This window comes from Lissotriton helveticus, chromosome 5_1, assembly GCF_964261635.1.
Source record: "Lissotriton helveticus chromosome 5_1, aLisHel1.1, whole genome shotgun sequence".
NCBI classification, from domain to species: Eukaryota; Metazoa; Chordata; class Amphibia; order Caudata; family Salamandridae; genus Lissotriton; species Lissotriton helveticus.
Window position 1 is genome coordinate 1,850,201,194 of NC_136065.1, and position 14,370 is coordinate 1,850,215,563.

General features: G+C 45.4%; 1 protein-coding gene across 1 annotated transcript in view; it reads right to left on the minus strand.

Annotated features, from left to right (window-relative positions):
• Positions 1-3,217: 3,217 nt before the first annotated feature.
• LOC144755904 (G protein-activated inward rectifier potassium channel 1-like) overlaps positions 3,218-14,370 on the minus strand; it is a 234,661-nt gene continuing 223,508 nt past the window's right edge. Inside the window, exon 3 of the mRNA XM_078645290.1 lies at positions 3,218-4,167. Coding sequence (XP_078501416.1) covers positions 3,557-4,167 — 611 coding nt within the window. The 3' untranslated portion in view covers positions 3,218-3,556. The remainder of the gene's footprint in view (positions 4,168-14,370) is intronic.

Consider the following 14,370-nt stretch of genomic DNA (forward strand, 5'->3'; position numbering starts at 1 on the left):
AGCAATTCGCCTTGAAAACAACACACACAAAAATAAGAACTTCCCATCCCCCCTCCCCCAAGCTGAAAGGAAACACCCCCCACCCTGCACCCCTGCAAAAAGCTAAAGAGCCACCCCAACCTGCAGTGTGCCTGTCGCCCCATAACCCCTAGTCTACACAAAGACCCCGGAGGAGGAAAGGTCTCCGTTCCACCCGCCCCCAGACTACAGTAAGAGCAAGAATCAACACACAAAAAATAAATAATCACATTGCAGAGGTACGCCGGCCACCACTCCTGGGAACGTATTCAAAACGAGACATCAGAGTCAAACAATCAGATCTCCACACCACCTTCGGCACCACCAGGGTGAGCGGCAGACTCAGTCTCAGGAGGACGGTCAGGCAAGGAGTCCAGCCAGTCATTAACAGCATCCGGTCTATCAAAGAACAGAGTACGCTCATTATACTCGACACGAAGTCTGGTGGGGAAAAGCATAGCATAGCGTAGACCCCGATCTCGAAGACGTTTCTTAGCACCACGAAACTCCATCCGTTGTCTTTGAACCTGTTGGGAGAAGTCCGGGTAGAAGTTCACTGTGGCATTCTCGAAGGCCACCGGGCCCTTCACCCGTGAGGCCTGCAGGATAGCGTCCCGATCCCTATAATGAAACAGTTTAGCCACAATAGGCCTTGGCGGAGCACCCGGCTTAACTTTGCCCCCCGGGACACGATGTGCGCGTTCAACCGTGAAAAATTTGGTAAGCCCGGAGGGGGCAAGATGGTTTAAAATCAGACCCTCAACCAGGAGATCAACAGAGTGGGGTTCAGGGTTTTCCGGTACACCAACCAGGCGAACATTGCAGCGACGTGCCCTGTTTTCAAAATCCTCCAGGCGTCGGGTCATGAAGTCGTTCACCCGACGAAGATTCCCAACCTCTGTCTGGAGCTCCGAGACGTCTTTCGTGAGGCTAGATGATTTAATGTCCAATGACTGCACCCTCTCATTCGTCTTGCCGAGATCAGCACGAATCAGATTCACCTCAATGGCCACGGTGTCAAGTTTGTGGGCCAAGGCCTCGTACTGAAGGCCGGTGGATTCCCTCACTCCCGAGATGGCGCCCATGATATCCTGTAGGGAAGGCTCCGCCGACTCTTCCAAAATTCGTTCAGAGGCCGTACTGTGGCCAGGTAGGGCAGCTCCGGGGGACCCCTTAGATTGAGTATAACGGTCCATGACGTTCGTCTGAACCGGCGCTCCGCGCAGAGGTGTTTTCGTCTTGCGCGTTTCTCTGTCCCCTCTGCCCGCCATTTTGAAGATGCGGCACAGGACAAGCCACCAGGGTCGACGGGCCAAACACCCAAAACTCAGGATCAAAAGTACACCAAAAAGAAGGGCTCAACTCGGGAGGAGGCCACCAAACCAGCACATAGACAAGAGGAAAGCCCCGTGTCCGAACTGTCTCCAAGTCTCAGCCAAGCGCGATACGCACACTCGTGGCACAGGTCGAGACAGAATCGAAACCGAAACTCAGGAAGGGGGTCTCACAAGGCCAGATCTCCTGCCGTTGTTGTTCAATTCCAGGACGGCCACAGATCTGCACCCCGTCCCGGGCGCACCTCAAGGGCGGAGCCCAAAAGTTCAGACCACCGTAGCTCAGGAGTACGAGATCCAAAGCAAATTCCGAAAAGTGCCAGGGTAATCAGCCAAACGTCCTCTACTTGAATTCTTACAAGAAATCAGGATCTAGTCAGGATAAATCGCCGGGAGCGGCGAGGGTCCGGAGAGCGCTGTGCTCAAGCGGCCATCACGGATGCCCGCCAAGCTCCTCCAAAAATCCACATTTTTAAAGCACAATTTTATCTTAAACCTTTTTGCACATTCCGTAGCTTAACTTTCTTTCTTTATTTTTAATTTAAACTGAGCATTATTTTATACGTACCTACCTGAAGGTGAAACACCAAAAAACCATAGAGAATAGTTAGTTTTTTAGCCACACCTTAGAACCAGCCCCCACGCTTACAGCCCCACCCCCATCGCATGCAGCATCATTTTTCCCATTTTTTTTAATGCACTTCAACCACTGTCTAAGATAGACAAAAAGGCCTATAAGATACAAAAATCTTTTATGCGGGCAGTCGTCAGTTCTGTATGCGCTAAAATTTCCAAGGCCCAAAACACCTCAGTGCAATTGTTCTATGTCTACCAAGAGGGTGAGCTGGGGTTATCTTGGGTGCATAACTCCCTTACCCTGACTAAAGTGGTGGGTTCTGCCTGGCTTAGGTGCCAACCAGAAACCTGGATAGAGACTAAAGGGGTTGCAGGTCCTAGTGCTCACACAGAGGGGGTCATGTAAAGCGCTCCAATACCTTCCGGTTGAGTTCGCGCTCTATAAAACCGTAAAAAAAACAAGCATTTGTAATGCAACTGGCCTCGCATTTACGCAGGTTTCAGCTATTGACATTGCAAATAACAATGCCTTTTATTTCGGTTTTCGATTCTAAAACATAAATAAAAGGCATTGTTATGTACAATGCCAATAGCTTAAACTCGCGTAAATGCGAGACCTATTGCATTGCAAATGCTTGTTGTTTATATTCAGTGGTTACCTCTCTCCTCTGACCAACCCCTCTGGCTTCCTGTCTTTTGTTTTCATGTGCGTATGCGGTCTTGTTCGTACTATTTTTTTCTCTTAGTACGGCCAGTTTGCCCTATGTAGGCATAGGAAGTTAGAAAACGCACACCTAGCTACAAAGCGACAGACTGCTATATGAAGGGAGCACAGAGGGGGTGGATATTGTCTCCTCGTCCACCATATACTCACTCTTGCCTTCATTCTTTGTCCTAGTTTGCTCCTTAGCTCTGGTATGCCCGGTGCCTGTCTGTCAATTTGGCCTCGACCATTAATTCCTTTCATGTCCCTCTCCTCTACACATCTACTCTTGAATTCTCATCAATGTTTCCCCCTCCATTCTGCTACTTATAATCATTTTTTTTCCATATATTAATCATTTTGATTCTTTGTAGCGCTGTTTTGCACTTTGGGAACAGCACTATGAAAAGACAATACCATGAAATAATAGGGTAAACAAATAACAAATAACAATGTTATTTGCAGTGAGACAAAACCTCTTTATTAGAAATCAGCATTTTATCGATCTAAATTCAACGTAGGAATTTCATGTGATGCTTGTCAGATTTTCGTATTTATTTAAAACTAAATAATAAATTCATAGCACTGAATTTCATGCATTTCGTTTATTTTTAAAGACACCTTTGGCACTCAGACTACCATGTCTGCTCCATGAATGCCTAACATCTTTCTTAACAGCACAACCTTGTGTTAGGATATATTGCCTTGTTAATTCATAAAGCTTTGAAGATATTGAAGCAAATTTAAATTTCAAGCACTGTTTTGTTCAGTCTTCTTTTGCAAGGTGCGTAATCCAAGCAGGCTTTAGAAAATTGAGAATGAAAAATATTGTGAACAATCCTCTGAAACGTCTTTAGTATCACAGTAGCACCCAAAGTGAGGCCTTGGATTTGATAGCACTTCTATTGTGATTTCCAGGCTTTCCTTAGGCGAGGCGGCTGGAGTTCATTTTCCGTAACTTGGCCGGTAAATTGTCCTCGTATCGCTGCCCTATGGTGAGCAATCCTTGGTGCTTGTTCTGCAGCTGCAGATCACCAGTGGACTGCGTCATGCAGTCTGGTTTCACTTTAAAAGCTTTCAGTTCGAGCCTATCCCCGCCATCGTTACTGCTGGGGATGGAGTTGAGCCGTTGAATTTTCAGTGGGAGGTCCCCCGTGCTGCAGGCCCGCTCAACGTTGCTGAAGCTCATGCGCAGGAGCTTTTTCTGCAGGTCGTCCCTGCCGGCGCTCATCTTCTGCAGCTTGATGGGCAACTGACTACCCCGCTCCCCGAGAATGTCAATGCAATCGAGGGAGCCTAGCCGCCCCCGCCCGATGTGGCTGCTGCCGATGCGGGGGGTGCTCAGTGGGGAGGGTAGAGCTATTTTGTCCTCCAATTCCTTGACAGAGTAGGAAGGTGTAGGAACTTCAAAGGTAGCATGGAACTGGGAGTAGTCAACACGGAAAAAACCTTCTTCCAAGGACATCACGGGGAGGAACCTATGTCCCCAGAGGACCTCATCTTCTGTGTACGACGTCCTGGCTTGGCAAGTCATTCCTAAAAAAGAAGATAAAGCATTAATAGGGATATTTTGGTATTTGGTCCTTTTAAGTTACAAACATTTCCTTCTATCAAAAGGAATAACCTTTTCTCGCTTTGATGTCTGGAGGTGGTCTATCACTGAGCAAAACAGCAACATTTCTGAAATAGACTACTGATACTGGTCATCTGTTATTTTATGTTATGTTATGTGTAATTTGGATACCCTATAACTCACCCTAGAGGGTTTCCTGGCACTGAAGCAGGAGCTGTGTGGGCTGAGCATGTGTCAGGGCTAGGAGAAGAACCAGGTCTTCAGTTTCTTGCCTAATTCAAGAACTGAGGAGGAGGTTGTGATGTACAGAGGCAGGTTGTACCTGGCTTCAGGAGTGAGGTAGGAGAAGGCACGACCACCAGATCTGGTTATGCGTACTCAGGGAGCATGTACAAGTCAGAGTCCGGCTGAACGGAGGTGTCCGGTAGGTTTGTGGAAGTTTATGGGGTTGCCGATGTATGTGGGGCCAATGTTCTCCAAGGCTTCGTATGTGTGCGTGAGGAGTTTGAAGAGTGCTTGTTGGTAGATTAGTAGCCAGTGGACTACTTTGAGGTGTAGGGTAGTGTTCAGTGTGGGGTGTGAGATTGAGGGTGAGCCTTCAGTAATATGTCAGATTTACATGAGGAATCTATTATGTAAGTAAGGCCCTGCTTCCTCTAAAATCCATTTCTAAGACAAACTACGCAGAATAGGTTCATAGGATTGGGCAATGTCAATAACGCACGAAGAGCCTGATTTACAAAGAACATGACTGAAGACTGACCTGGATCTATAAATAGGTCTAACTTGCTCTTGTATAAGTTACACCATTTTCGTGAACTGATATAAATCACTGAATTAGGAGAGTTTAAATTACTTAAGAGAGAAATTAAGGATGCTTTAACTACCCTGACTTAAGTTGCACTTGTGGGCATCCTTGGGGTGAGTCAGGGGAAATACCATACACAAATGTGGTCCACCGCCACTTAGGTGTAACTTTTTTGATTTTCTGAAAGATTTTCAATTGCATTTCAAACACTTATCTACACACTGCAATTGGAATTGGATGCTTCAGATGGGAAGGGGGACCAATTATCCGTATGTTCACGTAGGCCACAGAGGAAGAAAGAATATGCTAGGGAAAATATATTTAAATGAGTGAAGAGAGGAATTATAAAATACATTTAGAAATATGTATAATTGCTGTTCCTAAATTGGTGCAGTTTACAAATATTCACAAAATTCATAGTTGTATGTGACATTTTATTAGTGAGTATCAGACACTTAAGACTGTTCTTAAAGACAGTTGTACATTAAGCCTGGGAAGGGAAGGCGAGTGAATGTCCCAAACAGACAGAGCAGACTTAGGCCTTCATTATGAGTAGCCCATAAAATGGACGAGATGTTTCCCACCCCAGGGATTACAGATTTTGGGGTTACTGGTAACTGTGTGGGCAAACCGTGGCTGATTATGAGTTTGACTCTGAAAGTCTACTAAGAAATGAGAAATGACTTGGCCTGTGGCAATTCCAGGTCCCATTTCCTAAGCAAGTTCTCATTGTTTCCTTGACTTTCACACAGAGACTTCTGCTGTGTTCGGCAGCCGTAATCTCTGTGTGAAAATAAAAAGTGTATTAAAAATGTATAGTTCTGATGGTGCAGATAACAATAGTTACAGGCTTTACACCTTAACCATCACGTATATAAAGTTATACAATTACAAATATGTAGAAAAATACAGTTGGCAAACATTATACAATCCCTCCAAATAGGCCCTAACAAGAATCATCACAATAAAAATCCCCAGGTTTGTCAGAGTGGGTGGCCACTGCCAAAACCCTTGCCTATCACAGCAATTTGTAAGATTACATGTAACGAAATAACAGGCCGTCGCCTGTAACACAATGTGATAACAACCAACTATTGAAAGCCTACTGGCTTTAACACTTGCTTTTCCCAATAAATAAGGTAGGCATACTGCATTTTTCATAATAAGAAGTCCAGACCTACAGCATTGGACATAATATTTTTCAGTGCAATTATCAGGTTAAAGCTTGTCACCATAACCAACTCAGGCCTATTGTTTTGAGTGTAAGCTTTTCCATAAGGCAGCCATCAGGCACACAGTTATAAAATTAGAAAGGTATACAAAATTATAGTTGGATAAGCCAAAGACTAGCCCTCCTATGACTAACACGGATCCTCACAGAACAAATCTTCTATATCTATGGTTTTTCACAGGCGGTAACCAACACCCTAACCCTTGCCTATAACGGTAATCTGTGAGTATCCCTACAACAATATACCTATCTGTAGGATTTAATGTTGATTAAATCCACCCCTAGATGCTTATTGCCTTCAACGGATGCTTCTTACAATAAATACATCAGTCCAACTGCATTATTTGTAGCATTTCAAACTATTGAAAACAGACCTACAGGCATGATTCTTTGCTTGACACCATAACCAACTCAGCCCTGTTATACTGAGTACAAGCTTTGCCACAAGCCAAAAAGTGCAATACACACACTCTTTTTAGTGGAGGCACGTAACTTAAGCCCAATGAAATCGTCCACTCAGGGAAACTGACATATGGGTGGAGCCTAAGCCCTTCTCTCCACAGTACTCTGAAAGCTATTTTATGTTGCTCACATAAGATATGGGGACAGCTGTATTGTCAAGGTGGACCTAAAAATGCATTTAGATTAGTTTGACCCTTGGCATCCAATACTGCTCTTAAACACACAACTGCACTCCGAAGTCTAACATTAATAATGAGAGGAATTGGAATCTCTGCTGCAACCAGAGAAATACAAATACTGTAAATTATCTACTTCCCTATGACACATTAGCAGCATTACAGTACTGTGTGTATGTGTGCCTTAAAAGTTCAAGCTCCATAAGCTTGATACTGCATAGAAGTTAGTGAGCCTTCATTAGGCCACTTTACTGCTGCTGGGTCATGCAGCTGGATAAACAAACAGTATAATCACAGGTGCATGGAGGCAACACACCTTCTCAGCAGAAGCAAACCCAAAGAAAACATGTTGTCCTGTGCTCCAACATGTGGGCGGAGCCAAAGCCCCTTTCTGTATTACTCATGAAAGCTCTTTTTTTTTTTTAGATTGATCACATAAGGTCCACGGCAGATGTGCTGTCAAGCCAGACCTAAAAGGAGTTGAATATTTATGGAAGCAGTACAGCAGAAAGGTCATATTTGTTTGGCACTCATGAAATACCTTTACAAAAACTTAGGGGCATATTATCAAGAACGGCGTTAAAAATTATCACCGGTTTAACGGCAGGAAACTGCTGCTAAAGTGGCGATAATGGGCTTGATAATATGCCCTTGAGAATTCCAGTAGAAGTCCATGTTCTGGTGTGAACATGGGCTTCTATTGAAATTCTCAAGGGCATATTATCAAGCCCATTATCGCCGCTTTAGCTGCAGTTTTCTGCTGCTAAACCGTCGATAATTGTAACGCCATCCTTGATAATATGCCCCTTAGTCTTTCATCTCCAAATATTATCTCATTAAACCACCCAAGCCCTCTTCCTTTCTCACATTCATAACCCTCAGGTGGGACTGAGTGAGTAGTCACACTTGAAACAACAGAATCTGCCAGCTGATTGCCAGTAAGATGGCCACCAGATGAACCAGTGGAGATTGGATTACTTTAAGGGATCACCACTGGAAACGCATGGCAGCATCCTTGGCCATGACATACAATACCTCCCTCAGATGCACACATCTGAGCAGTCTCTATTACCACCCTTTCAAACCCCTAACTCTACAATCAGTGCTGGAAGCAGAACAAATATACTCTGGGAATGCAGTATCAGATATGAGTGTGAGAAGGCAATGGGCCTGGAAAAGGGTGGAGCTGAAAACAGAATGGTGACGCGCAACTGATAGGGTGCTTACGGGAAATATCTTACAGGAACCCACTGTGACACCACCATATAAATACTTACCCATCTGAACATTTGCCCATACTGGTATTGTTACAGTACTTCTTAGCAGAGCTGTTATACTTACAATGAGCAGAAGCTGCACTTCCCTTTGCCGCTGTGCAGGACCAGTAATGGCTAGGACAGCAGGTCTCTGCCATTCTGCAGTACCTGCAAGGCCAGGACCTGCTCTACAGTAATGGGCAGGATCAGCCGTCTCCCGGGATGTGGGAGACATTTGTGCATTTTTTGACCCTGGCACAGCTATGCTTTATGTGAGAGACCTGGACAGGAATAAAACTGGCAGACATGTGGCCAAATGGACCTCCCTGCGTATTGTAGCTCTGCTGGAGCCCACTAGTGGTCACACTGACAGTAGAGCTAGGTTGACTCGACCGTGAGAAAACCACCATCCCCCAACCTATAAATGAGTGAAGAACTGCAAGAGGTGGACAGAGAGGACAGACAATTTTATTTTTCAGTTTTATACAGCACAAACTTTACCCGAAGGTGTTGGAGTGCTTTGCATTACCACCAGCTACCTTACTCAAGGGCACATTCTTTTTTTTTTTTCTTAGGCACAGGGAAGGAGGATTAATCGGTTTGCCCAGAATCACAGGATGTTGAGCTGATGCGAAGACTCGAATTTGGAACCTGGTTTCCCTGTTCCAAAGTCGGCAGTCTGACCATAAAGCATCTCTCTTAACGGCCAACTTATAAATGAGGAGGTACAGGGTTGGGTAGGAATGCAAAATAGACCTGGGCACCCTAAAAATAAGTGGCTCACATTTGCAGATTGCGCCTTTTTGCAAAACACTGCTTCAGTGTTTTAAGTATTATGAAAAGAAGGGGGCGGGGTTCTCCAAAAGAGGCATATTTTCTTAACTTCATTGAGATAAAAAAAACGCAATGCTGCCAGGACTCTTTGTGCATGGATTAGTTCACACTGGTGAACCACACTTGAATATAAGTGAGTCCAGTTCTGCTCAGGTTCCCTGCCATTGCCTGCTCAATCTGCTTATATACACTGCCCGGCCCAGTGAGAGACTGGGAATGACACCTCTCTGCCCCCTTGGTAAAAGGGAGGTAATAGAGGCGCATCTGCCTCCATAAAGGCCGCGCAGGCCCCCACTGGACCAATGGCGGCACCTGAACAGCACAGACACAGCCCAAATCGGTTAACACGCTGCCCAGAAAAGCGTCTCACAGCTGCAACTCAGATACCAGCCCATTGCCCGAGTGCCAGACTTACCAATCCAACCCTGAGGGGGTATATAATTAGAACTGCCCTCTGCCTTTAGGACTGAATAATATCAGACATGCAGGAATATCAAATCACAATACAAAGTAGAATAGCAGAATATATGTAGAGCAAACTGTACTATTTTAAATCCAAGCTCCATTTGTTCATACTTTATATTCTTTCTGTAACAATGTCATAAGGTACCTAGTCCATATTTAACAATCTTTCTCTAACCTTAAATTAAATCACCCAAAAAAGAACAATCCCTTCAATGCCATTAAGGGTCTTTAGTCCACTGCCATTGCACTGTGCAGTGCCCTCAACAGTGCAGGCCTAGATAAGGTCACATTGCACTCGTCTGCTTGGCCATCTGGTGTGAATTAATAAAATGCCTTCATGCCTAGGCTTTTGGCTGCTTCACAGTCAAACAGCACAGCTTGCATGGGAGCAGAGCCATCACCAGGCTGTGCGAGGGAAGGAGGGGATGCTGCTGCAGGGAAAGCCTCTTTCCTCTGAATACAGGATAGTACCCTACTTTCTCCTCTTCTATGTGCCATGGCGACTGTTCATCTCAGTTGTGACCCTGACCTACATAGAATGTGTCCCTCGCCGGTAAATACACTAAACAGGATGCTTCTAGAACTACAGCCGAGTACTTTGGGTCAAAAGGGCTCAGCAATTGGACGTAGGCTCATATTAACAAGGAGATATCACCACCAGAATGTCATTCTTTGGGACTTTCTGGTGGCGATATCCCCTTCTCCTTATTTACAGAGAAATGTTAACCCACAATGCTGCCTTGTATATAAAGTCCCTTGTCACGCTTCACTTAGGGTGAAAGGGGCGTGGCATGGGTATTGCAGTGGGCATTCCACTGCAACACCCACTGCTTTTTGATGCTGCTCAATGTTTACAAGTCTGGGGTAGTGCCACAAACTGAGCAGGGATGCCTGTTCTTAAACTGGCATTATGGGGAGAAATTAATAGTTTCTCCTCATATCTTGCTCTCTCTATGTACGCTGCAGAATGCAGCACACAGAGCATATTACCTTTCAAGATTGTTCATGTGTAGGAAGGTGTCACTTCCTGAACATAAACAATCGCCCATGCTGCGCAGGCACCTTGCAACATGGTGCAAGGGTACCTGTGCTGGCGCTAGGCAGCTTTATTAGCGCCAGCGCTAGGGGAAAAACAGGGGTGCGCAGTATTTCTGTAAATATGACACATCCCTGCTTGTCAGATGTCAGAGCACGGTGTTATCGATTTTGGAGTAACACCATGCTCTGACATTGTGTTGCAAATATCTCCCTTATTTTTAATTTTTATTTTTTCAATAGCATAAACTTGGCACAAGGGAATTAGAGCTGTTTACATGAGTACCAGATTACACTACACAAGATCAGATTCATATTTTTTTGGGCATGGTTAGATGAAGCGATTTGCCCAGAACCACTGGATTTTGAGCTGATGCCAGAACTCGAACCTCGTTCTCCAGCTACAAAGTCAGCAGTTCTGACCATTAGGCCACATCACCTTCCTCATGAGTAGCTCATGGTTTGCATTTCTTGGAAGAGCTGACTATCAGGTCCATGACATTACATGGAGGGTTACATTCTCCCTAGAGAAACATGATGTGTAACCTGGAAGTTAGAGTATGTTCTTTGATGACATGATGACATTTTGACTGTGGGTTTATGTCTTTTTTTTTGCCTTGGAAGCAGCCCTGTTTATCTTTATGACATGCTAAGGTTATTCACTAATTGTGTTTGCAAGTACATTTGTTTTACTTGGCCATCTAACATTTTGTTCGATTTACTGCTTTTTTTCTTCTTAAAGTAAAGACTTGGGCCTCAAAAAGCTTTCTTACATCTGTACCGAAAATACTGATTATTGTCAAAAAAATCTGCTATGCAATGATTTGCTTAGCATCACTTTTAGGTTTGCCACGTATGAAACAACCCACATTTTCTAATTCATCTTTAGGTCTCGCCTACAAGGCAGCACAAACTGTTGGTTGGCAAAAAGGCCTATTGTCACCTTACAGTGCGCTTAAGGCCCACCCATTGCTTACCATTGGGTGGCTTTATTGACAATCTCATATGTTTGCTTTTTATTTGTCAGCTTGTGTGGCCTTTATTTCCTCTTCTTTTGTTTGTCCCGTGGCTGGAACAATGACCCATTACTTTTGTCCTTTCACTGCTCACTTTTGAAACACTACTTTTTTTGTTTTTGTTTAAGCATTTCACAAGATAGTATGCATTTTCCAGCTGTTTTTCTCATGCACTGCTCTTCCTTCTAAGCCTTGGCCCATGTTGATTTCTCTCCCATTTGCATCCCGCGTGCCCCCTTCTGCATTTAGCTTGCCCTTGTGTGCTCACCCTTCTGCACATTACTTTCTCATCCATGTACTTCCACACAGAGCTTATCATTCCTCTTTCTCACTCATATTACTTCCCCCTGTCCCTTTATGTCTCCCCTTACTTGCACCCTTCATTTTGCTTCCACCTCCCACCCCGTGTGTTATCTCTGCCCTTGTGTTTGTTCCTTCCCCCACCTGTGCCCTTTGTGTTGCTTCACAGGAAAACTTGCTTTTGTGCTCCTTAAAAAAAAAAGACAGATCCACATCGAATCAGTATAAAACAAGCATTTACAATGCAATGGTTTTGCCTTTGACAAAGTTAGAGCGATTGGCATTGCCAATGACAAATTTTTTATTTATGTGACACACACTGCTGAACCAGAGACAGCAGAACTGCGAGCTTAGCGCTCGCACACCAGAAAGGAGTACAGTGTTACACACACGATTACACCACAGGAAGCAATGCAGGGACGAGAGAGAAGCGCACCCGAACTCGTACACACGGGACCGTACCCAAAGTCCCAGAGGTACCAAGCCAAACCGATTCAAAGCCCTGCAGCAGAGGCGGTAGTATGCGAAGGGAAACTAGGGTAAAGGGAATGACAGTCCGGGGACAAGGGTCGGGGACTGGGAGTACTATTCGGAAACCAGGAAGGGTCACAGAGCAGCGCGCATGCGAACCTTTAGCCCTAAATCCACAGCCAAAGAAAGCATAGAGTAGTCGCTCGGCTCATACGCCACCTGGTGGCACATTTGAACCATTACACAAGAACACTCACTAGCGCCGTAGTAACCCCGCCACGCAGCGGGTGGGTTTCAGTTTCCTGGAAGACTTGAGAGACGCATGATCCGAAGACCCCTACCCACCACAAATGAAGCAGGGATTACCCACCTACCACCCTCACACTGAGGTGGATGCCAGATCACCAAGCCCATCAACCTGTGTAACTGGCCCAGAGGGATAAATCTATGGCCGTTCCCACACTACTTTGCTTTACTAGTCCGGAGCAGGCCCAACAGTATCCCTCCACAGAGCTCGTAGACAAGCACTGCACCAAAACACGAAGAGAGCAAGTAATTGGCGAAGCACGACTTTACTGGAGCTGCCTTACATTACAACACATTGCCAAGGAATCCTTGCCAGGATCCGAGAAATATTTCAAACTTTTCTCCTCTCCTGCCAAACATCTCTACTGCTAATCATGACCAGTCGATCCCTTTGTTCTAACGAAACCATTTGCTGTTTCCAACTGTGGTAAATGCTTTGGCACCAGGCTTGTCAATGCTTTCTTGACTTCGGGGCGCGTCCTCCATCAAAAGGAAAACCAGCCAAAGCAAGGAGCGGGACCGGGACGAAGAAGGACTGCGGGCGGAGGGGAGGGGGGGGGAGCGGGACCGGGACGAAGAAGGACTGCGGGCGGAGGGAGGGGGGAAGAGCAGGACGGAAGGAGCTGCGGGCGGAGGGGAGGGGGGGGAGCGGGACCGGGACGAAGAAGGACTGCGGGCGGAGGGAGGGGGGAAGAGCAGGACGGAAGGAGCTGCGGGCGGAGGGGAGGGGGGGGAGCGGGACCGGGACGAAGAACACTCACCTGGGCTTCCTCCAGCGGCTGTGGTCGCCATAGAATGACAAACAAACACAGAAGAAAAAAACAAAACGAAACTCCGCCCACCGCTGCGATGACGACATCGCAGAGGCGGAGAGGGAAAAAATAGCGGGAACGCCCCCGAATCTGGTCCGGCCTTTGACGGACAGATCCGGCTCCCAATGGCTAGCCTCCATTTATGGAGCTAGCCAATGGGAGGAGGGGGCGAGGAGGGGGCGGGATACCCGACCCAACAGAGAAACATAAGGATTTTGCTAGCGCATGCGTACTTCGTACGCATTGCCAGCAAAACCTAAAAACACCTGCGTCATTTTGTATGCATGTGTACCTATAAACATTTGGTAGGCAATTCCTTAAATGCAATTTTGCAAGCACCCACCATTTGTGATCTGGCCTTAACAAATCGCAAATTACCACCAACTCCAAGTTGGTGGTAATTTGCGATTTACGAGAAAAATGCACTTTTTTGCATTTTTCTAAGTGCCATGTGGCGCACATGTATGCCCTTAGGGCATGTATGTGCGCCACATGTGCAGACATGCATATTTCCGGGGTGCAACAGGGTGCCATTTTGACACCCTGGCAGTCTTGAAAATTGCGAATATCTTCCCATTCATTCCTATAGGCCTCTAGGCCCATAGGAATTAACAGGAAGGTATTCCTTAATTGTGAATCGCAATTTGCGATACGCAATTAAGGAATATGTAGGAATTGCAATTATTATTGCAAAACCTACATACATTAATGGAGAATCGGTAAAATTAGCTATTAAGGACTCGCAAAATACAATGATGATACATCTGCACCTTTTTTTCTAATATATATTGAAGGAGGGATCCAGATTTCCCCTGGTGTTTTTATTGTTCATTATGAATAATCCTTATTTTTATGAAAAGTATTGTAACAGGCCACTAGATGGCACTATTACACTTTTCTTCTTAATACTACGGAAAAAACATTCCTTAGACCTCGATTACGAGTTAGGTGGTAAAACCAACTAAACTTGCACTGAGGATAAATACCAATACCA